Source organism: Apostichopus japonicus, chromosome 2 (genome assembly GCF_037975245.1).
Source record: "Apostichopus japonicus isolate 1M-3 chromosome 2, ASM3797524v1, whole genome shotgun sequence".
Lineage (NCBI taxonomy): Eukaryota > Metazoa > Echinodermata > Holothuroidea > Aspidochirotida > Stichopodidae > Apostichopus > Apostichopus japonicus.
Window position 1 is genome coordinate 22,475,193 of NC_092562.1, and position 24,669 is coordinate 22,499,861.

Sequence of the window (24,669 nt, forward strand, 5' to 3'; positions counted from 1 at the left end):
TGATGTGTGCCGGGTTGACAATCTTCAAAAAGGTTATGGATGGAAAAAAAAACTATTAGGAAATACTTGGTTCTCAGGCAAAAAGTGTACATCTGGTTGGTCATTTCAAGCCCGAGAAGTGCCGTTTCCGGTGATCTGGGGGGTTTCAAAACAAGAAATTTTCTTGTACGCTGCGCGCCAACCGATGGTGGCGCTCCGCTTAGATAGTAATTCGCGCCCCCCGGGTTTGAAAATCCTGGATACGCGCCTGTTTAATAACCACTTTCTGATGACTTTGAGAATGAGGTAAGGGAACATTATTCTTTTCTGTTGCAAGGTTAAATGTAGTCAGTATATGCCCCAAATTATAGCATGCTATAATTGTTAGAAGTTTTCAAAAGTACTTACCTGGAGGTCTTTACTCTACAAATTGTTCTCAGACATTTGTAAGGAACACACAAGATGACTGAATGTTCCAGTAGGAAAATTTCATCGAAGGTTGTAATAAAAACAGTACAAGAAATTTGACGAAAGGTGACCATATATATATTATTAAGCATATTTGGTGCCAATACAACATGCCTTTAAGAGTGTCAAGTTTTGAAGTTATTTGTTTTTTCTCTGTCTAAAATGTGAATGAATGCTATATATTTTGTATTTTGCTGTTTAAAACCAAATACATATTCACAGAAAAAAGACCAAAAAGGAAAAGTCTTTCCTTTGAGAAGAGTTTGTTTTTCTTTATTACATGCCAGAAAGTAAATGCACATTTTATTTCAATATATTTCACACTGTACAAGTAAAAACAAAAGGATTAAACATCTACCACAATTTGGAATTTCCATCATGTAGATTCTTCAATGTTTCAATATATAATAAATTAAATGAAAAAGACTGGATCTTTGAAAACAAAATATACCAGTTTGAATACACTGCTAGCATTCCTTAATTCACATGTGAAAAAATATATCATGGTGGTAACCGAACTTTACACCTTATTATCACACTGAGGTTCAAACTGTAAAGTAAACATCCTATAGCTAGTGCATTTCCATGAACATAAGAATATATCATTAACAAATATGATCATTTCCTATGGATAATTCGTAGCAAGGCTGTGGATAATTGGGTCCCTGAGATCTTCATCTCATGAATATTCATAACTGTTATAGCACACTCAGCCAGTTCAGACAATTTCCTAATGCTAATACTAATGCTAATACCTCTCTCAAAGCACTGGTATGTCAGTACAAACAGTTTCTTACCTTGATCTGATAGAAACATGATATTCATACTGCTCGTACTGACAATACGATTGCTCTGAAGCGGGACATAACACTGCAGTATAGAAAAAATTGTCCCAACTGGGTGGCACATTACAATATAACTCATGTTGGTAGTCCAGTCCAAGACCCTTGGGATGAAGTACAAATACTAAATATAAAGCTATGATGAGATCTGATCTTGTATTCCTTTAATCTATACATCACAAAATATTCAGGCTGCATGTCAAATACTCACTCACATTCACACCACACAAATACAAATGTAATGTAATTGGATAGAATTTTCACTCAAAGGCACCATGTTGTTGTTGTTTTCACTCACATACAACTAATAAATGTACTTTATTTTGTCAGGACTATTCATAATTTGCATTAAAATAACCCACAGAATCTGTGCAATGGTAACAAATGTGCTGAAATTGATAGAATCTATGAGTTTTGGTACCAACCTTTTCTAGCTCCATTCCATGCATATTACCAACAGCTTACCAGGTAGAGCGACTACCATTTAGTCTCACTTACATCACTTTTAATGTGACGAACAAATGTCGCTGAATTTCTGATTTCATTGACTTTCTGTACTTGGAGATGATGTTAGATGACAGGGATACTTCAATGGCATTGAAAACTCGCCAATCACAAATGATCATTCAATTCCTTCACATATTTTCTGATCATTTGGCATTATCAGTTTAACTGATGCCCCGAGGTTATAACCACAGCAAGATATATATATATATAACAGGCTGGAGATGCTTGACAGAATCTAACATGATATAACCATTCCATGTGGTAAAAACCGTATACTACGGGGCCAAGACGGGTGAGAGTTACCGATGCCACAGTGAAAGTTTACAACATCTTAATGGGAATGTAAAAGGCTGGCGATACAGCTCATTCTAGTTGTGATGTGATCCTCGCTGGCTTGATATGGTCTGATGAATGAGATCTGACAACATATCAACCTGTTAATGGAGAAGAGATAGACAAATGCTGTACAGGAGGAACATGTAATAAAAAAATATATATATATATAAATATATATATATGTACATATATATATATATATATTTATTTTGTCTCTTTTTAAATATGACAGTATGTGCCTTTAATGAAGGTGCATTTGATTTATTGCCAACTGTTTGTTCCAACACATCTGGACAACCTAAGTTAGTTGTCTGCCATGTCTGTCAAAGTAGTAATGTGCCAAGAACATATGTACTGCACATATTCACTCACCCGTACAGTAATTGTGCAACAAAAGATTTTTTTAAATTCAGTATGATCACTTTTTATCAGATTAACTGACAGTACTAAACAGGCCACTGTTTTATCCACTCTAATTTAATCAAAGTAAACACAACATCGTTGCCACATTACCTCAGATTTCTTACCCATGTCACTGTTCTATATCAAACGTGTTCGAATTTGAGAATGACTTGGTGGAGCAAGTCATACAGCTCACTCACAACTTTACGACGTATTGCATGTGATTTAAGATTCATTACGACACCGGTTGGTTCATTCTAGAGCCACTGATCCTACCTGAGTCTCAATACTAACATACCTGATTGTTTTGGACGACAGGCATGTTCCTCAGCTGATAGACTGACACTTGACCTTCACTGTCACCGACCAGCAGAGACTGTGTAATAAATCAAACAATCAACGTGACTTTATAAAACAAGTATAAACTGAACAGCAACAAAAGTCAGGAGGATGTAGGATGGGAAGTAGAATAGTTTTTCTATCTTACAGCTGATGATTGCTTCAATCCCCATTATTGGGGAGGGGTGGGATGAGAGAGGAGGGGTGAGAGAGGGGAGGGGTGAGAGAGTATATTGCTGAAAGTGGGGCAAGGAGGAATTGGACGTCACGGGAAAAGAATGGAAAATTTAAGGAGGAGCAATGGAAATGAGATTCTCCTCCCTGTAGCTGATGACTGCTGACCCTCTTTTTTGGGAGGAGGTGGAGTGGATTATGATAAAGGATGGCAAACAATAGGTTTCAAGAATCTATTAAGACAAAGATCTTTCCATCTTCCTCTTTGTTTATATTAGTGCCTTAGTTCTTGATTTTAAGTGGTAAAACATGGTATGCAGTAACTTCACAGACAACACTTTTACTTAAAAAGTTTTGTTGTGAAAAAACTTTATAATGTATAAAAGAGAATGCTTTGCCATGTTCAATAGATGAAGGCCTCGATTTAAACACTAATTACTTGGTGCCTGCATTCATAAGAACAAAATGTGCCTTTTTCAGTTTGTGCTGCTTCTTGCATACATACAGTGTGTGTACTAGTTCCGCGAATTTGTTTGTGGACAAGTACCAATATTTATAGTATTTTTAGTATTGATTTGACAGGAGTATTGGTATTAGTTTCCTACTATAGGGCCGGAGGTCAGGTTCTCTAAAGTTTGAAATAATCGCCAGTGAAAAGCTAAACTGGTGTTGTTAAGTCCATCCGAAACAAGCTCCATTTTTTATAAGTGCAATTACAAAATACTTACATTTGAATTAGAGGCAAATAGTAAGCAGGAGAGTTTGACACCCGGTGCTGGAACACTCACGATAATAGGATCTAACCTGCGGATGACAGTAAATAACGATATGAATGTAAAGTAGATTCTTCATGTTAAAGATAAATGGAACTTAGCAATAGATAGAATGGTAGAAAGAAGGATTGTTTCAATTTCAAGTTCTTTACTAAATTTTTTCATGATGGTCAAGCCTGCCTATAGTAAAAAACAGTCCTCCTCAAATTCACTCGAGGGTTAATGTTTTGTTACTTGATAGCATAAACTACCCAAAGTACTGCCATTAGGATTCATCCTTGAGCACAGCAAATTAATTGACCAGCCACCTGTATGATTGTACACACAAGCGCTCTAATGGTCAGCACTACTTTCCTGTGTGAAGACAAATTTGGCTTGACCACTGTGTATTTAATCATGAAATTTCATTACCAACTCGGGGAGATATTCAATCTCCCCCATGTTTGGCCAAAAACAGGGGACTCGGGTGGTATTTGCTATAGACAGGGAAGATCCTAAAATTACTTATTTCTTAACTTTTACATTTTCTTTACTTACTTTTATTTATAAATTATATAAAATGTATAAATAGGATCATACATTAACAACCAAAACTATGACCAACGTCACCAATAGCACTTTCTTTTCTTCTTTTACTACACTTTCAAATGGTATTTAGTGTGTAAAACTGTGCATGAAAGAATGTGCTACTTTCATAATACATTTAACAATGATTATACAGAAGCAATGCTCCCTATGATGGTATACTGTAATGTCATGATAATAAGGGCATTAATGTTCTTTAAAGAATACCGTAGCAGTGACTATGATATCATTGATTTTGCTCAGTGGTCTAGCTTAGTGGTTCAGCAATGTGATTTCATCGATGGTTTGACCAGGTTCTGCCTAAAATACAAAGAATTATGCTTGGAAATGTCAGAACTCAAACTGCTCAAAGCAAGGAAAATCTTTCCTTTGTGCGTGCATTGAAGTTTTCTGTGTAAATTCAGCTAAGTGAGTGTAATAATCTACGAAAATGCCTCATCAAACAAAATTGATGTTTCCTTGGTTCACTGTGGCAATTTTGGCCATTTTTCGTTAAGGCTTTGCAGAATAAACTCGCGGTTGAAAAAGTGGTTACAATTTGACTTATGAACAACTGGCAACTACAGTGCCCATCAGTGCAGCTACATATGTATAACACAGTATGTGGGGTTAGGGAACATGTGAAGTTACAACTTTCAGAATTCGATATCAGACAGGCAGAACAATAGATTTCATGTGATACAACATAGCAAAATTACAATAGAAACCTTGATTTGACATTTTTCAACTGAATGTTATTACACTGCATGAATGTCGTGTTTACTTACGTATTTACTGCTAGATCCCATATCTCTACAGCGCCCTCGTTAACACAACCAAAGACAGTCGCTGAGGTCGGTGACCAACAAACATCCATAACTGATTTCTATGGGTAGATAAAACTATGGATGTCATGCTGTAATCCTGGTATTACATGACATTAACAAGGAAATGGTAAATGCGTATGTCAGATGAGAACTGTCACAGATCTAAATGGGTTTTACTTATTACACAATGTAGTTGCATACAGGGAATGACATAATACTTAAATACTGTCCAAGCAGTTGTTTGGTTCATTAACAACATTGTTTATTATATGATGTTGAAATACAAAGGTGATGTGTACCAAAACTGCTATGTTTACTTATGTTAGCATTTGCATATTGCAAATTTTGCATTTTTTGTTAACATTATGCTATTTAATACATCACATATGTAATACATAAATATACAATTATTATAAAGTAATGAAAACAATGTCCAAAAGAGAAAATAGTTTCTGCATTATTGCAAGGACATGCATGTCGTGTAGAGAACAAATATTTTGTATTATGCTAGTGAACCTAACTTTTTCATAGCACTGTAGTAGCCCTTTATGACTGGTTGAAGCAGACAGCTACTATCTTTGATGTTTTCCATTTTGGATTTGTTTATTGTACTATAAGGAGTATCCTCATTTCACTCGGTTCACATTAGTTCTTACATAGAGGCAAAAGCTAACAATGGATTTTGTACTCATTCTGTTTGCTTGAATCTTTTATGTAAAGCACCGGACGTTGAACCAGTCCTGTTGACATACCAAAGTAGCAATGAAATTCAATCTTGTGCACCAAAACATATGACAAAATATCGATCAAAGTTAATAAACATGACACCAAAACTCACTGTGGATGAGAAGAAATTAAACACTGGTTTTATCCTGTTTTGGATCCACAGCCTTATACTCCAGTCCGCACTGCAACTAAGAAAGACGTCGGGCAGGAATGGAGACCATCTGAGTTTGTAGACAGCACCCTGAACACAAACAAGGAGATTATAAAATAGGCCGATCGGATCCACAAGGTGCTAATTTTCCAGTGAAAACTATCACATACTGTTAAGACTTTTAACTAACCTAAACCCAAACCATAAACAACGAGTAACTTCAACAGAAATTAAAAAATGAGTACTATAAAGATTCAAGGAATCTGATTATTGAGTCTTGCAAACAACACACATCTACATACCAGGTCAGATCATGTGAATCAATTTTAGGCCAAAACAAGGGTAGTAATATGACTAAAGGAGCTGTTAACAGACAAATATGCAATTTATATATATATATACTCACTGTGTGGCCATCATAACTGTCCAGATATTGTTCATTGTAGGAACAAGAGCATTTATGGATGTGACCATCTTCTGTGCCAGCGAGGTATCTATGCAAGCAAACCAAAGAAGCAAGTGTAACTCACTTTGTTACTGGGTTTTAAGTAGCTAACAGGTAAAGCAAGCAAGCAAGCAACCCACCCGCCCACCCACCCCCACCACAATAAAAAAGGGGATAAAAAAAAACATGTTTTTAAATCATTAAAAAATGTCTCATAACAAAGCAAGACATAAAGTATACTGCAATATTATACTGTAATTGATTTACATCAGAAATTTCATAACAGAAGAACAACTTCAAGGGCTTAATTTGGGATCAACTTCTTAAGGTCATTATAAATAACACCAGGTGGGTCATTATAGTATATTAGTATTATGTGACTGATGGGGAACAGGACAGAGTAAGGGGTGGAGGAAAGAGAGTGGTTCCTAATAGGAGCCAGCCGCCTCCCCAGGGGATGTCACTAGTGGCAAACATCACTACAAAACTGTTTCATTAACATTATCACTTACATATTAGGGTCACCAGAATGAAAATCAAAGCACAGTCCCGATGCTTGTCTTGATATGAAAGCTTCTCCTTTCTGGCCATCTTTAGATTCTTTGTCTTTCTTCTTGGTAGCTTTAGCTAACTTCTTTAGTTTCATCAGATCTGCACATTCAAAGCCCTGCAAAAAGAGTCCATGTTTGTATATCAGAATTTTTTACGCTTTATATGGATAACATCATCATTTGATCTTTTATAGAATATTGCAAAATCTCTTCTACACGATTGGTATAAGTTTTTACTGATCTTTTGGACAGTTGGCAACAATTACCAGTTTCACATTATAATTGTTGATGACTTTTCAGTAAATCTCTATAAATAACCTTTCTTGGGGGATTTCTGGTTAAAATGTGAAAAAAAAAGGAATGTGCTTATTGAACAAAGTAGTTAAATTGTTGCAGCTTTTCCCGCCTCCAAATATCACTATCGGTAATTTAACAGAAATGCATTTGAGATGTAAACAAAGACTAATTATTTGATGGTATTTTCATTTACCCCCCCCTTATTTTGCTTGCATCAAACTTTCTATATTTGCCTTTAGCTAGCGAGATGTTGAAGTAAATAATGCCGAACAAATAATTCCCTGGACACATCTTCTATTAATGGATGAAAAAATTGCATTTGTCATTGCTTCACTACAGAAAGTTGGATCACATAAGTGAACATGCACGACTCACAGAGAGCATTTTTGAATAGTTACGTGGTTGAGTTACCTTTCTAATTTGCCACTGAGTAACTCGTCCATCTGTTGATATTGATACTAAGATTTCTCCTTTCTCTTCCCCGGAAGAACCCTTTTCTTTGTCAATCCACTGAAGTTGCCAGACAGGGGCGCCATGTTTGCCTCTGCTCTCACTGGGAAATAATCAAAACAAGTTAATAAATATTAAAATATATTTCTAAATATTTTTAAATATATTTTAAACAAGGGTTGCTGAAGTTCATCATATATTAAAGACCAACTATGGAGGCAAATTTTTTTGGGGGGATTTTCCATTAATTTAGGAGTTTACATACCCATAATCAACATGTGTAAAAAATAATCTTCGAAAACCTACTATAACCCATCAAAAAACGACCACGAAAATGGACATTTTGGGTAGTCACGTGACATGAACCTCTGGAATGTCTGAAAACAGAGATTGACCCAAAGGAGCCTCTGGTCACCGTGTGACGTCATTGTTTGTATACCGCGAAAATCAAACGCTGATATAGGCACTGCTTGTACACAGATAGCGATCAATTGTACTGTTTTTGACTTCCAATTTCGAGCATTTGAAAAGCTATTAGCTTAAAACAAGAACACATGAAGGTTAACAACTAGTTTTAAGACAATTATAAAAGGAAATTTTAGTTAAATTGGTTATTTCATTAGCAAAATTTCCACTCAAATGGAAGCATCTTTTACATAGCGGAGCGTCAATAGGTCCGTACGGTACAATATACTGTAGAACATGCAAGCAGCTTGGCGATTCCGTAATACAATTTGATCGCAAGATACCGTAAACTGAACAGAAGAATAGACCTAAAAGATGCCTTATGCGTGATATGTGACGGGAAAATGGCTTACGTTACTGTCAACGAATTACCAAAAAGACACTAAACATAATCGAACAACTACGAGAAGACGCTGACCCGAATCGACCAGGGTAGCATATACATGACTAAGCTTCAGCTGAACATAGTACTTACTCGTTTTAACCAAAAGTACAAACACAGAAAAAGTATCCTTTCAATAAACAAAATTTAGCAGTAAATATCCAAATCCACGTTTCTCGTTCAATCCTGGGCGAAATACTACCGTGACTCTGTGTAATTCCATAGAGTTAGGTCTAGTTGAAACAGGCCTTGACCAGTTACATCCCACAATCACAAGACAGTCACTAACGAAATAAAACGTCCGATCGCTACATAGAACCGTTTTTATTCAACTCCTTGGACCATGCAGATGCCGGAATAAACATAACGGACAATATAACACAATGTATCACGAACTCACGATACTGGAATACAACAAAGGAAATAGATAAATGCGATGAAATCCTATAGCATGACTATTTACACATGCTGTGAGCCATACATGTACCATGGAGCTATAGCTCCATGCATGTACTAACAATGCTACCCTATAGGCACGGTATATACACGGTCATCTTTTACGGTAAATATTATACTGTCAATTGCGTGATATAATGTTACATGTAAGGACGTCCAGAGCTTGTTTACGGTCAATTTCACATTAGCTATGTCCGGCCATGATCCGACACAGCTATCCACAGAATATAACTTTCGCAGAATGAGACATTTGCAGCTTACACAGAGGCAGGGTCATGCATGTGGACTCATGGGCATGAGATACTCCGGGTGCTGAAAAATCTTTCCGCGTGGATCTCAAAAATTGATCCAAAGTCTGCGGCGTTTTACGTCGGTTCTTTTACTCGGAAATCTAAAAAAACCTGATGCTTTTGTTGGATGAGGTATAACTGCAACCTCCAACAACACAGAATTGTGGCATTTCGGGGGAAAAGGAGTAATATCATTGATGTTTTTGGCAGCTCAAGTATACAACTTTACACACTAAAAGTATTGTTGTGAGTGAGGTATACAAACAGTGACGTCACATGGTCACCTGATGTCTTCGGAATGTTTCTGGAATGTCTGAAACAGGTTTCATAAAAAGCTGACTTTTCTTCCCATTTTTCACGTATTTAACGTCCGAAATTGGTAAAGTTAATTACAGCAATGTAATTGGAGTGAGTTGAGGATTACATACATGCAAAATGGTGGGATTTTATGTTCATCGAAAAGTCTCCATAGTTGGTCTTTAAGATGTATTTTCTAAAAGCCTCTAAAGAAATGCCCTCTGCTTTTTTTCTCAATTTGTGGCAAACAAAAGGTATTGCCAATAGACAGCACCGATAATCTTAGACTTTTTTTACTAAAGTGCTAGAAAAAATGACCACATGAAAACTCACTAGCTATCCAGTATGGGTTCATCGCTGGAAGCCCTCACATTATATATTGCAACTGATCCATTGTACATGCCAACCTGTTGCAAAAAAAAGAGAGGAAAAAAGAAAGAAAGTATGAAGCATCATGAAGCATTATGAGAATCTCAAAATCAATATTGTACCAAAATGTCACCTGAAGAAATGATCAGGTGGAAGATCAAATTTGGAAGGAAATAAGCAACTAGTTGTGAACTATATTTATGGCAGCTGGTGTTGGTTCATTCCTGCAAGTTATACTGTATTACCTTAGTGCATATCCCATCTAAAGGATTCCCTTTCACTTTTTTTCCTCATGAACACTTTTATTTTTCTAACATAAATTGGTGCAATTAGCTGGCCATTTATGACAATAACAACTTAAACAATGATTTATGCACAAATTAGGCTTATGTTTAAATAAATCATCTATGAATGAGTTGTATCCATACAATTAACTACAAGTGCTTTTGAAAAGCAGCAATTAAAGATATGCTGTAAAACTCCTGCAACCCCAAAGAAAAGAGTTTGTGTGCATAATATTTGTTACCTTGGCAACACACCTAGATGCAACAACATGATAAATTCTCCACACAGGGCTATGACGATTTGTTTCATCCTGACTTTTGCTTCTTGGATATTAAAATGTGGGGACAAGGAGAGGATTATTTAAATTAAACTCTTACCAGCTATTTCCTCTGCAATTCTTTTATGCACAAAATTGATTAACGTGGACTAAAATTAATAACACTCTAAAGTTAAAAGTTGAAGTTGAAGGTTTACAGTCTTGTATGAGGCTAATGCCTCCTCACACGACTTTACAACTTAACCCCTGGTCATTGGTAACTTGTCACACCGACACACCAAAGTGTGCACAATTCAATCAATCTCTCCTGGGGCACCACAGTGCACCACATCCATGTGTCCCCCGGGGGACTTCCCATAGGGTGCAGCCACAAACCGGCGCACGCAACTATATTTACAAGTTACCTCGCAGGTCCCCATTTATACACCTGGGTGAAGAGAGGCAATGGAGATAAAGCGCCTTGCCCAAGGACCCAACGCAATGATCTGGCCAGGGCTCGAACCTGTAATCCTTAGATCACAAGTCCACTGCCTTAACCACTTGACCACAACTCCCTCTACAAGGTGAAGCTCACATTTGTCCTATTATATCAAACTGTTTGCAATTAGCTAAAGTGCATATGGTAAACTAGCATGTAAAAAATTCTAGAAATTTTGACCTAACCTTCGAGGAAGCAATAAACCTTGCGCAAGATTGTGATACGTGGCGGAGGTTAATCACTGAGCATGTCGGATACACGAGACTCAACTTACTACTACTTTGACCTAACCTTAATTCCAGATTATTAAACAACAGGACATATATTAGCACCCTAAATTTTCCTTCTGTATCTGTTTGCTTTTATGCAGCAAATCAAAAGATGGCAAGTGAAACACAGACATTATATATAAGTTGAGTTTGTCAAATAGGGGGCCACTTTTCAAACCATGTGTTTGTGGGTAAACAGCTATCACGTTGGAGTGTTGTGAAGAGGTGATACACTTACCGCTAACAAGTTTTCGTTGGTGAGAGAGTAATCCAAGGCAGTTACTCCCGCTTCACACTGGAAGACTCTCTCTGGATACTAAAGAAGAACAAGTATGACTGTCAGTGTGTCTCATGTGCCTCTCAACAAGTGGTGACCATTAAAGCATTTTAAGCTTTTATTGTTCAGAAAAAAATAAATATTAATGTCCACAACACGTAACTTGCGAAGACAACTTCAGGCATATTTAATAAAAGCAAACAGTAAGTTAGTACTGTTAATTTGAAGCAAGTTCTAAGGTTCAAAGAAATACTTATTTAGTTTTTAAATAATAGAACCTACTTTTTTTTACTCAATTCTTCATACTCACGATCAACTGTTATGTCGTTAAATATTCTATATACCACAATAGCAGAAATCTGTAAATCTTCTAACATTATTATTTTTTTTGTATAAGTTAGTTGAAGCATTCTGAGTGAAGGTCCCATTGAATGTTATGTTTCTAAAATACCTGAAAACATTATCTGAAAATGAACAAGTTACATACCTCTGGGTTTTTCAGAGACCAACAACAAACAATGCCTCCTTTCTGCTCTGTGAAACCAAACTGTCCGTAGCCCACGGCCAACAGATCCTAACGATGAAAATAAACAAGAAAACAAAATAAGACAAACATGAACAAAAAGCAAAACGTGTTCCAATAAAAAACATGCACAAAGGCTGATCTATATGCTATAGAGTTTATGTGATAGGCTACCCCAGAAACATTCTGTTTCAGACATACACATAGTACATACTATAGTAAAATCGAATGTGATCTTGGTATTTACTTACAGGATTCAGTTGATTCCAAGCCATACAGCTGACGTTTCTACCCTTTGTGAGTAAACATGAATACGCCCAGAGTCTGTCTAAATTTGGTCCGAGCTGAGCGATGTCAACAGGTGCGTTCTTTTGCTCCTCAGGTGTCTCCTCTTTAACAGCATCGATGTCTAAATCAAAAATATAAATCACACATGAAGCTTCATCTGTTTGTATGTAATTCATCCCCCCCCCCTCCCCCCAAACACACACATTACCTCTCCCCAATAAAAGGAGGATAAAAAGGGGCTTCCCATAACAATGGTACAACTCGTTACAGCAGAGATACTTTCGGAACTGCTTTATGGTAACAATAATTTGTGCAGATATTGACCCCATTGTGTTTGAGGTAATATTCCTCTTTCCACCAGTTTCTAAAGATGATTTGGAACAGCAAGTTTGGAAAATGAAATGTATACTCAGATGTTAACAAGATTTTTTCTTTAGAGAAAATGAGCTATTTCTCAGTCATGACTTAGAATGATATTTTTTAATACACTACCAATTGGTCTTAACAGACTTTCAAGGCTTGAGAGGAGGAAGTCACCTTGTTTTGAGTTTGAGTCACTTCTGGAAACCATTCAGAAGTTCTACATGGTGATGGGATGGAACAGGAGAATTCTTGTCAATTGTGCCTCAGTTTGTTACTCCAACCCATGAAATGACTTTTACAAGGAGAATCATCTTATAAGTGGTTGAAGTACACTTATGACACTCACCTGGGAGGATATCCAGTCCCCTGTAAGCTGCCAGCTTAGCCTGGTAAATATTAAGGGTCACGACCCTCTCCATCACAAACAGATCTTTAACTAAATCTTCAGACTATAAACAGAAGCAACAAAAAGAATCAGGCTAGAACACTGACAGAAGCAGTCAGAGTAGGAAATCTTTAGTGGGAATCAGAGAGTTGTAGCAGCACATGGCATGACTTCATGACAAAGTATAGAGTGATTTACAGAAAATATTTTTGACTCTGTTTGTCACTGATTATTATCTTTCATAAATCCGTAAATTGTTTTCATTGTGGAATTGCTGATGACCGCATCTCATTATAACAATTCTTATTATGTACCTGTCAGATGTGATCATTCCTTTCACTGTGGAAACCCCTTATAATCTCAACACATTAGAGCAATTCTCATTATAGCAGCCGTAATAAAATGTGTTCATTCCTTTCATTGCTCATTAGAGCAAAGAGAAGAACTCCCACAATATCACACCCAATAACATTTGTACAGTATACATTGCAACAATGGAACTATGGTAAAAAAGGAAATTTGCACTCACAGACTCAACACAACCGACAAAAAGTTGCATGTAGAGTAGTCATGAAAACTTAAGACAGTCTCCAAAAGCAATCTCACTTGGTTAAATTTGTTGCCATTTAAACAGAACAAAGTACATTGGATTCATGACATGTACTGTAAATTTAGCCCATGTAACCAACCTCCAAAATGGCTTCATCTCTAGCTTTAGAGTGTTCTTGCTTTGATTTGTCCTGTTCCTCAGCAGTATTATCCATGTCAACTGATGAGGAGGTTAGCATGCTGGACTTGTTTTCACTTCCTACAAAGCATTCAAGAGAAGAATCAAAATGAAGGGTAAAATTGCTTTACATTTTGAGTCTTAAGTGGCTGACATAAGAGATTAGTTACCTTTAAAAGTTGTTGTAAAGATTTTAAAACTATAATGCTATGATATCACTCCTGTCCTCCCTCCAAGCCTCCACCACCCATCTCCCCCCCCCCCACCCAACCCACTAATTTCAATATTGCTTTCTTTTGCCTACACATAATCTGATAATATATAAGAAAATCAACTGAGCAACCAACAGGCATGCAATGTCAATTTTTATATAGTGAGAACGAAAGCAAGGTGAAGACTGTTACGTGTAAACAAAGACAACAGATAGAAAGGTCTTATAAATTTGAAATAATTGAAAAGAACACATGGCAAGCTCAATTTAAGCAAGACTGCATGAGTTCATATATTTCTAATCATGCACAGCTGTTCGCTCATTGTAACGACTCCTTCAGAAATGGTCAACTTACCTCCAGATTTGCTACCCATTGAATCCTTGTTAACATCTGAGCTGGATTTGTTTTCTGCTGCCTCAAATGTGTCACTTTCTGCATCTTCAGGAATGATCTCTGCTGTAGCTATTGCCAAAAAAAAAAGGAGAAAAAAAAAAAAGTTGAATAATTTAACAATAGTTTATAGATCAGAATAAATCATATAATGCTGTTCAAACTAACTATAAATGATACGTCTGGCAAGGATATGGCTCCTAAAAATTGACCCCAAGTTAAGGTTGGAAAGCTCTGGAATGAGATTTGAATCTTGTTATCTCTAAGATGTGCAGCTGCTCCAAAGGTTTTTTTTTTGTTTTGGACATGTTAACGACTGGTAAAGTTTGATGATAAATACTATAAAACCATGCTAAATACAAACAGATACTTACATCTCTATGCATACACCTGTTGCGTTTTAATCACTTCAAACTTGAAACTCTAACAATTGTAAACTGCAATGATATTGTCTATAACACAGTTTAAAATGAAGCTGGGGATTGTATTAGATAAAAGCCATTATGCTAGTTTCTCATAATGTAATCAAAATAAATGAGACTGGATTTAACACACCTTACAGTTTTGCTGTTTTCATCTTACTGAGAAATGCCAACAATGTTAACAAACTGTAAATACAAGTTCCTTTAATTATAAATGCAACTTACAGGTTCCTTCAGAGACTTCATTGTTGTAAGTATCATATAAATCCCACGTGGTTGCAATACTGCCAGCATCCTGGGAAACAAATATACAATGATAGAATGTTCAAACTGGTATAAAAGGTTGCCATGGTTTGGATGCACTTTCATCAATGACGTTATATATAGAACTAGTGACTGTTCTTCAAATTCACTTGACTTAAATCAATTTCTTTCATTGTAATCAACACAAGGAGCAGCAGTCACTCAAGGGTATTTGCTGCCTATGAATTAATCCACCAGTGTCATTAATTTCTTCATGATAAGTCCTTCAGACCTCTTGGAAATTACCATGGATGTATCTAGTATTCAGCTGTACATATCTATGCCATGGCAACTGCAGCAAAGGAGAGGGTAGTCTGTGGGATTGGAAGGGGTGGGGGGGGGGCAGGGGATGCGTACAGCATTTTATTGATTATTTTATTATTACAGTTAATCAATGCAACTGCCACATGTATGCTGCTTGTGACTTGTCACTCATTTTCATCAACAGTATTTATTTTCAAGGAATTATTATTTTAAATATGAAATGATGACATACCATGTGTTCCACCTTGGCTGTTTGTACATCTTTGTGTTTTGGCGCATCATTGAATGTTTGCATACCTCTGTCTGCATATCTGTCATTGCCATCTCTTGCTTTGCATAACTGAAAGAAAGAAAAACCCAATGTTGTTCAACACTTTAACACAGCTAGGCAATGTGTTTGGTTAGTTGCTCTGGCTGATCAAACATTACACTGTCAAGCAGACTTCAGATATAGTATACAACTATAAAATATTAAATGCGAATTTAATTCAAATAAATGAAAAATAATTCAATTTTTAACAAACTCTTTTTCAACTGGAAACGTGAAATAACATTGAGGTTTCAATGCCATAACTAGTTCATACTTTTTTATGGCTCAGTTATTCCTGAATACTTCCGTCCCGAGATACACCAAGGTTACAAGGTTTCAACTCTTTGACATCTCTTGGCCTAAAATCACCTTTGACCTCCTATAGATACACACTTTATTGCTGTATATTATGTAGCATCCTCTAACTGAATCAGTAACTAGCTAAATTCACTTACCTACGTAAGAACAATATAGACCAAACTCACAGATGAATGTGTCATTTTGACTGGAATTCTTCATGACATAACATGAAATGTAAAATATCTCTGTTTGTTCCTTCTTACAAGTATCATATTACACATTTGCCAAGCTGTTGTACAATACAAAAGAAATTGTCACCTCTGTATACTTTTGATTCTTCGCCCGAATAGCTTCTGCCTCATCTGTCTCTTGAGAGGCACACGTCCCTGTAATATCCAATAACCAGATCATTTCAGATTCAGTGAGAGTGATGTCAACGATCTTGTCCAGGTCTGCCTCTGAGAGCTCCTCCCGCACTTCTGCATGTTTCCTTTGAACATCTGCGTGTCATAGAAATTCAGAAACATGAGTCAAATATCTAATGTCCCCCAAAAAATACCCCAAAAAATGAACAAGGTTTGTCAAATTTGTGTAATTATAATAACTAATTGATGCTTCATAAAATAATATTCTAACTCTCTCTCTAGCATCATTGGTCTCTTCACCATATCTTGTGATATTTACCTTATTGATGATAAGAACATTGATTAATAACAGGCTCAAAATGTCAATCAGTGTTACTTTGAAATTCTTTTGGCTGATAATCTCCAGTTAAGGTATGGTATCAACTTTGCTGCAAATTTTTTTTTGTCTTCAACCATCTCTCTTGCCATTTTACTTCCTTCTGCCTGGCAGTCTTCGACAAAAGTATGGGGACTCTTTGTTGACTTACCCAACCATAAAGACAGGGAGGGGGGGGGGTTGGGGAGTGGGAAAACACACCTGCCAGTCCAGAGACAATGTTTGTAACTCCAGTTGTAGGCTCTGTGATTTCTTCTGCGAACGAATCTCTAGATGAACGACTAGACTGGTGAGACAAGGTGGTTCCGAAGAGTGACCTACAAAAAGTTGTGAAAAAAAATGTGAAAGTTGAACCAACGCGTCTTCATTTCATCAATGCTTTAGCTACATATCTATTTCTAAGGTTTCAAATGCTGAACTGCTTTAAGATGGAATACCTCTGATAGCCATGTAATTTCTTCTCCCTGCCTATAAATTCTTAGGAAGTGGACTACTGAGAAACCTGAAAGCTTCTGTTAGAATACTTCCAATCTTTTTTCAAATTTCTAATGGTACTCCAGTAGTCAGATAGGACCAACCTGTTTGGATGACTAAAATCAGCTGTGGAAGTTGTCCAATGGATGACTAGTTGTCTACATTAAGTTAAAATTTCATTAAACTTAAACAGTTAGGGCTATCACTTAATAGGTAATATTATAAATTGCTATTACCACCAAAGCTGGGGTTCTGTCAACCAACCTACAAATCTCTCCTACAGTGACAAGCTGCAGGTCATTGTAATTTTGTTACATTTTTTGGGACAACCAAATTGCTGTTCAGACAACAGATATGTAAGTCCTGGCTGACTGAGGGACAACCAGAAAAAAATCCCTACAGTTGTGTCCTGTATTGATATTTCTAATAGAAATTACACTTATTGACGTATAAAATGGCCATATGGGATACAGCCCTGGGGTCAATGGAGACTACAAAAACAGTGACCTGGTGATATTATTGTCTTCAGGGCCTGACCTGCCTCTCACGGCCCCTTCAAAAGAACGGAAAGAATATTATGACCCATAAATGTCTGTGGAACAAGAAACCCTGAAGTTGTCCCAGGGACCACCAGTTTGTGTATTAAGTGATAAAAGTATTAAGTGATACCTTTCATTACACACATTAATTCTTAATTAGGGAGCCAAAGATGCTAGTTGGACAATTTTTGAAAAAAAGTCAGGTTTACTCAGGGACACAAAGGGGACAACTGGAAAACCTGGACCTCTATGAATGAATACTTAATGTTTTATGCAGTTGTTTAGTAACAATGTAAGAAACCTGTGGTTTACACCACTGTACCTTGTAAATGGTGCAGCAAAGCTTGTCACTCCAGTCTGATATATTGAAGCTTGAGACATCAGATCTGTTGGCTTTCCATAGAGAACAAATCATTGTTAAACACTACCCGACACAACACTGCAAGTTCAAATTGTACTTGAATGACAACTGAGAAAAATATCTTCGAGTTACACAGTTACATAACTATGTATCAGTTACATGCCAAACAAATGCACAAAAATAACATATCATTTGTCATTGTAATTTTTACCTAAAGAGAATACTTCCACACACACATCTAACACAAAGAAACAAAATCATAGCATTTCAGCTTGTAACAAGCACTCTTCAAATTGATAATGCATGCTCGTTCCCCAAAGAATCAAGAGTTGGCCAAGATCTGCAAAGTAGACCTATCATCCATCATTACATATATTCTTATTTGTATACAGCCGTCTACAAACAGAATTAAATCTACTGATTTCACGCATAAAAGAAACATAGACGTTAGCAAAAAGTAAACTCTGAATTCGAGTAGAACGTTGGAAACCCATAGTAAAAATATTATTGGGTGAGGAAAGATATACAGTGTATTATCCTTAAGATAAAGTTGTATCCCACCAAACTGAACTAGATACAGCTGTACGTTGGCCTGGGCTAATCCCTGTTCATGTTCCTTTCATACTGCTGACCATGGTGTACCTGCACACAATGGTGTAATGAGCACAAATAGTAACTTACTGTTCCTGTGCTGGATTCTCCAGCAGCAAATATTTTGCTCTGGTTCTGCTTGACGGTTGTTGGATCGACGATGAACAGTGGCAAAGGAGTAACGTCAGTGCCATCCTCATCAAACACCTAACAGAGAAATAAACATCAAAGTGGGCCCATTATTTCTTCTCATATTCTCGCAAATCAAGTTTCATATGCTAAAATAACTATCTGACAGACTGGATAGTTACGAGACAAAAAAGTGGAATATAAGTAAGACTTTACTACAAATTTACCTTTTGCTAATAGACCCCTCTCAGTAGAGGACAAATGTGTAAAATATAAGTTTATTCACAAATATTATATTCATTTACTCATTCAAGTTGTTAAAAAATTGTTGAACATCAATATCATGACAGTTTTGGCTTTATTTTAGCTTTATTTATAACTCCCAACAGCACAAAATTACTTTATTTATAATTTTATTTGGCTTTATTTATAATGGCTTTATTTATATATGGCTTTATTTATAATTTTGGCTTTATTTATAACTCCTAACAGCACAAAACTACTACATATAAGCAGGGCTCAAAATAGACAGGGGCGAAGGGCGATTCGCCCTATGAAGTTGAAAAATCGCCCCAGAAAAGAAATCACAGGGGCGAAAAAAAAATTTAAATAACGCTAAAATCGCCCTCCAAATGTACTTTTCAGTCAACAGGCACTGCAAGTTTAAAAAGATGACACAATACTGTGAAATAAATCACTGAAAAAAACCCTAACTGCCGATCCTTTCGTTATAACAGCTTGGTTTGTACGTTCGCTCACACACGAATTAATCTAGTCTAGTCAACAATGCAATACGAAAACCCCCACTCAATAGCCAACCACCTAGCTAGCTAAAAAAATATCGGTTCATCACGTGATCATTTTCGCACACCCGTGTATGTGTATTTTTTTTCTCCCAGCTAGGTGTTGTGTATCACGGTACTGTGGAAAGAGTGAGCTAACATTGAAAGCTCCTGCGATGTTTTTCCTAATATACCCAAAAGGCAGGAGGGAAAGTTTTGCGTCGTAGTAACGACCATGCAGTCTGTCTAGTTACAAAATGGCGGGAAATTTCCGACTCCTTTTTAATAGAAAAATCGGAACCGCAGCTGACTTACGTCGTAGGACATGGTGCCGTGTGGGTTATTTATGAACAGCGAACAGACTTGTTTCGATATAGGGGAATTGATCAAATGACTAACATGATAAAAAGATATAGGCCTATGAACCAATGGGGGGAGGGGTATATTAATGTGATATTGCGGATTTCCGTGATTTCTTTTCTACCTCCAAAATTTACACCTGCCAATTTCTGTGAATTTCTAACAAAAGCATTACTATATTATTTGATCCGTCATTTATATTTTTCATTATCGATGCATATCCAACCTGCAGGGGGACAAAACTATTATCCTAACACACTGTAGCATACGCAAACTGGAGCCTATACCGTAAATTTTTCTCGGGATTTTCATAACGTTCCCAACAATATTGCAACGATATTTTCATAAGTTTCCCATGATTTTCAATATTTCAGTATCATTAGATTAGGGACAATTGAGGAGAAGTGTAGTGCTGTAGCTGCTGAATATTATGATTAAAACTGACCATTGTGTACATTTAATGAACAGTTACTTTTTAATTATGGGTCGCCATGATTTAATATAATCAAGTCGGGTGCAAACAACAGGCTAGGCATGTGGCTTCAGTGTGCGCATTTTGAGTGTGAAACTTTGCATTGAGAGTTCTAATAAATTTAAAATTCTTTAAACCTCAATTTTCTCAGAGCTTCTGGGGGCTTCGATCCCCATACCCCAACCAAGGCGTTGCCCATGGACCCTACCACGGGCACTAAGGCAGGCCCATGGTCCCCACCTATAATTGTGTCGCACTGCCTGCTGACTGACGCCCTCTGCATTAGTATAGTATCACCCACAAAGTTCTGTGATTTTTTTTTTTATCCCAGGCTCATCCCTGTATATGGATTTTACTGATAAAATGTTGTAAAATTAATCAATTTTGTAGCTACAATTTGTACAGAAAAAACAGCCCTTGCAACACCAAAAAGAGCCCCCGTCATCAGTAAAACAGCCCTCATAAAAATCTGCTTGTGCTGAAAAGAGCCCTCGTCACCAAAAAATTATTTTGAGCCCTGCATATTAGGTAAATTTCTAACAAGTTGTAACCATGATCATTCCCACACAAGTGCTTGTAGAGCTGTTATGATGAGAATGAAATCCACACAATATTTATTTTGGGTAAAAATGTTTTCAACAACTAAGCATAAAACTGCCGAGGTGGTTAGGCTGCAATGTGACATATATGCAAGCAATGGAAGGATATCATTGGATTTGTGAACACAAAAAGAGGTAGAAAAACAAACTTGCAGCTTTGGACTTGACATGCTGATGCAGGTTGCCTGTGGACAATGCATGCTTCAGTGTGAAACTTAGATTTCATTGCATAAGAGATCATTTGATGTTAGCATAGCTGTAAGGGAGTAACAGTGGCTTTTTGTCACAAGTAAAAAGAACTTGGAAAGAAATTGAGTGTCATGGCAGAGAATTGTAGTTGAGTTACTCGCCCAAGACTAGAGTAAATAGCATTCCAGTACTTAGTGGTACAGAAGCCAAGCTACTGTTGTTTGCTAATGCAGCAGTATCCTTTCAGATGTTCATTGGAAATTGCTTGGGACAACATAGGTGCTGTCATCATAGGAGGCTACTGTACTAATCCTGTGACATCGTACTATACTTTGTTTACTACTTTCTTTTGAGATCCCTGTACAAATTTCGAATGTGCATTACAGTACATGACAGCATGTATATCTTAGAAAGTATTTATGTTGGATTTTGTACTATAAGGTTTCAAATATGGAGACTGAAAAGTAGCTTGATTTAGTGGAGAGGGATTTTAATTTTGGAGAGGAGAATCCCTGTCTTGATTGCCAAATGGTAGTAGTAGTAGTAGTAGTGTTAAACAATTTGATCAAGGCCTATTATATGGCTGTTTTAGTTATACAAGTTAACAATGTTAAATCACCATGCTTTCAGCCATGGCTGGAAAAATTGTAAATTTCTTGGCAAGCCAAAAATTATTGCCTAGGCCGAAGGTCTGGCAGATGGTTGCACTTTAGCATACATCCTACACCAGGCAGGCAATTGAAATCACACAGCTAATGTAAACAGCACACAAAACTGTCACCACAAAGGTGATTTTCAACACACCAACAGTACCACTAAATTTATGAAGATTGAGTATGATTTTTAGCACACCTGGCATTTTAAAGAGAAAAGGCACATGTTGCAGTAAGTCACACCTACCTGTACAGCTGTCTGTACTTTCAACCCAATCTTGCTCTCAAGTTTGCTATCGATACCAGTCTGACTTTTACGGCTTGAGGAATTGACCGTTGTCCGTGATCCCATACCAATTGTGACATTTTTCTCTTTAAAGAGGCGACTCTGGCTTACAGATCCAGCAGCTTTACTTCTGGTTAGGTTTCCTGCTGGCACCTTCAGTCCAGATCCTCTTTATGGAAGGAATTTAAATTATGGAAGTATGAAACTGTCATCAAACAAATTTGAATTCATGTTACCAAACAAGTTCAAATATTTTTCTTGACTTTTGTATTTCATCTCCTAGACTACAAATGTTGATGAATCTTGAAGTGGCAGCCAAAATCACACACTATACCTCTCACATACTCAAAACAATTCTTGCCAAATTCCTGAAAAATTCTCTTTGCAAAGTTTACAGATTTTTTTTAAAACATTTATAGATCTATTAAAGTGAGTTTCAATACCCGTTTGTTGATGAATTTCGGAAAACATACTTCAGAAGTAGATTCAATCTTTCTCATTCTAAATGCACCCTGACCAGGTGGATTTAATGAAGAAAAGCTGTCGCAACCAAAAGAAAGTAATTTATTTTCTGTTGCCCTTATGGCACGAAGTATTTACCATAAATTCCCTGGGAACACCCATATCAGCATGTTCATTAGACAAATGTAAACGAAAAAGGCTACACATGCAGCCCAATCAAGATTTTTACAGTCCTATACTCGTATCGTCAACTTATACAATTTAAAAAAAGAGGAAACCTCTGACACCAGTTTATTCATTGCAATGGATGGAAATGACACAATTTTGCAAGCTATATCGGTAAGATTGAGAGAAAGATACTGCTCAAAAGAAGGATTGAAGTTTTCAGAATCTACAGACTTGTTAAAAAAACTGGCGAATTTTATTCAGCACAAATTTTTTATCGACAGAACACTAATAATAAATAATGAATATTGGTATGAAAGTTGCATAGAATGTTGTCATTTTCATTGAGCTATTAGTGCACTAAAGTCAGGTCCAAGAAGGTAGTGGTATTACAGTACTTAGGCCTAGGCCTAGGTAATTTTGGTTATTTTTTGGGTGTGACTGTGAGATTTCCAAATGCCAAGAAACATGCAAAACTGGGGGGAGGGTGTTATAAGTTTAAAAAAAAACACAATTTGTTCAGCATATACCACAAATATATGTAACTCTGCTTGCCTGCTGTATCATTGCTAGTAATTTTTGGAGGTGCATCAATTACAAAGGTGTGTCAATTATGAAGCCTTTATTATACAACTTGTAGCTGTAGAAGTATAGTCAGTATTGCGAAGTTCGGCATACTGCGAAGTTCGAACACCCTAAGAAATACACGATTTCACCATGAAAACCTACAGGAAGAGCCAAATTTCACCAAAAAGTACGAAGCTACAGTTATTTTCTCTCCAAAATGACCCGTGTGCAAGAAATTACTTACATATTTGTCAATAAAATGACGAAGATCTATGATGTCTGTTATAATTACTGAAAGAGCAACTGCGCCACCAATTTTATCACCAGCGCCACACTGTGGGTTGCGTGTCCGAACTTCGCAATACTCTAGCACAGAAATACAAGTTCCACAATCACGAAGAATCTTCTTGTAAAACAACGTGAAAACAGTTTGCAGGAAAGAAAGTTTGGCCGTGTATCGTACTATAACACAATTCTCCCACCATATGAAGTATATTTTCCGGTGATTTAGACCAGAAGATTTAGTTTGGGGGTGTTTTAAGTCATAAGTGTCCGAACTTCGAAGTCACCATGCTACAATACATTCTGTTTGGGGACACGCAGCGTTACTGTACATCACTGACTAGCCTTTACAACTTAGGCATGCACAGGCCTACAACAAAGTTCTTGGGCTACATTTCCTAGAAAAAATAAATAATTACAATTAATCTTTCTTGTCATAGTGTATGGGATAGTATTATACTTTATAGCCCAACGAACTTTAACGTCCATGTAATAAACCCCATAGACTTGGCCTAACCTTGCCTATTTCTTACGATAAGTTAGAATAGGCTATGCCTAACGTAGTTTAGAACTGACCCTCCTTTTGATTTGTTCGTTGACATATTCAATTTACTTGCACCTATGACTATGTTGCCATTCACCAAATGATACGCAGATTTATATAAATATTATTTAGATGCTATCCAACAGGTCACACATATTATGGACGATTTTAATTATAATCTTCATCTCAATTATGGTGAGAGCCGACGCCAAATTCGTTGCTAAGGTTCTTTGAAAGTTCGATGAACCTAATTTTGCCTACTTTTCGGTATAGAAGAAAACTTTTTATTGGATAAAACTAATGACACATA

At 36.7% G+C, this 24,669-nt stretch overlaps 1 protein-coding gene across 1 annotated transcript; it reads right to left on the bottom strand.

The window, feature by feature from the left end:
• Positions 1 to 728: 728 nt before the first annotated feature.
• On the bottom strand, positions 729 to 24,578 carry LOC139982473 (dynein axonemal intermediate chain 4-like). Its single transcript, XM_071995377.1, has 23 exons — positions 24,392 to 24,578; positions 22,301 to 22,508; positions 18,960 to 19,076; positions 18,240 to 18,310; positions 17,106 to 17,221; positions 16,482 to 16,663; positions 15,786 to 15,893; positions 15,212 to 15,281; positions 14,529 to 14,636; positions 13,925 to 14,043; positions 13,197 to 13,299; positions 12,451 to 12,608; positions 12,164 to 12,250; positions 11,638 to 11,715; positions 10,055 to 10,128; positions 7,793 to 7,934; positions 7,046 to 7,200; positions 6,495 to 6,582; positions 6,050 to 6,178; positions 5,173 to 5,270; positions 3,776 to 3,851; positions 2,833 to 2,910; positions 729 to 2,230 (listed from the first exon to the last, which is right to left on the bottom strand). Exons 1-23 carry the CDS (start codon positions 24,415 to 24,417, stop codon positions 2,165 to 2,167), a joined length of 2,457 nt encoding a protein of 818 aa, XP_071851478.1. The 5' UTR covers positions 24,418 to 24,578; the 3' UTR covers positions 729 to 2,164.
• Between the last annotated feature and the right edge of the window lie 91 nt (positions 24,579 to 24,669).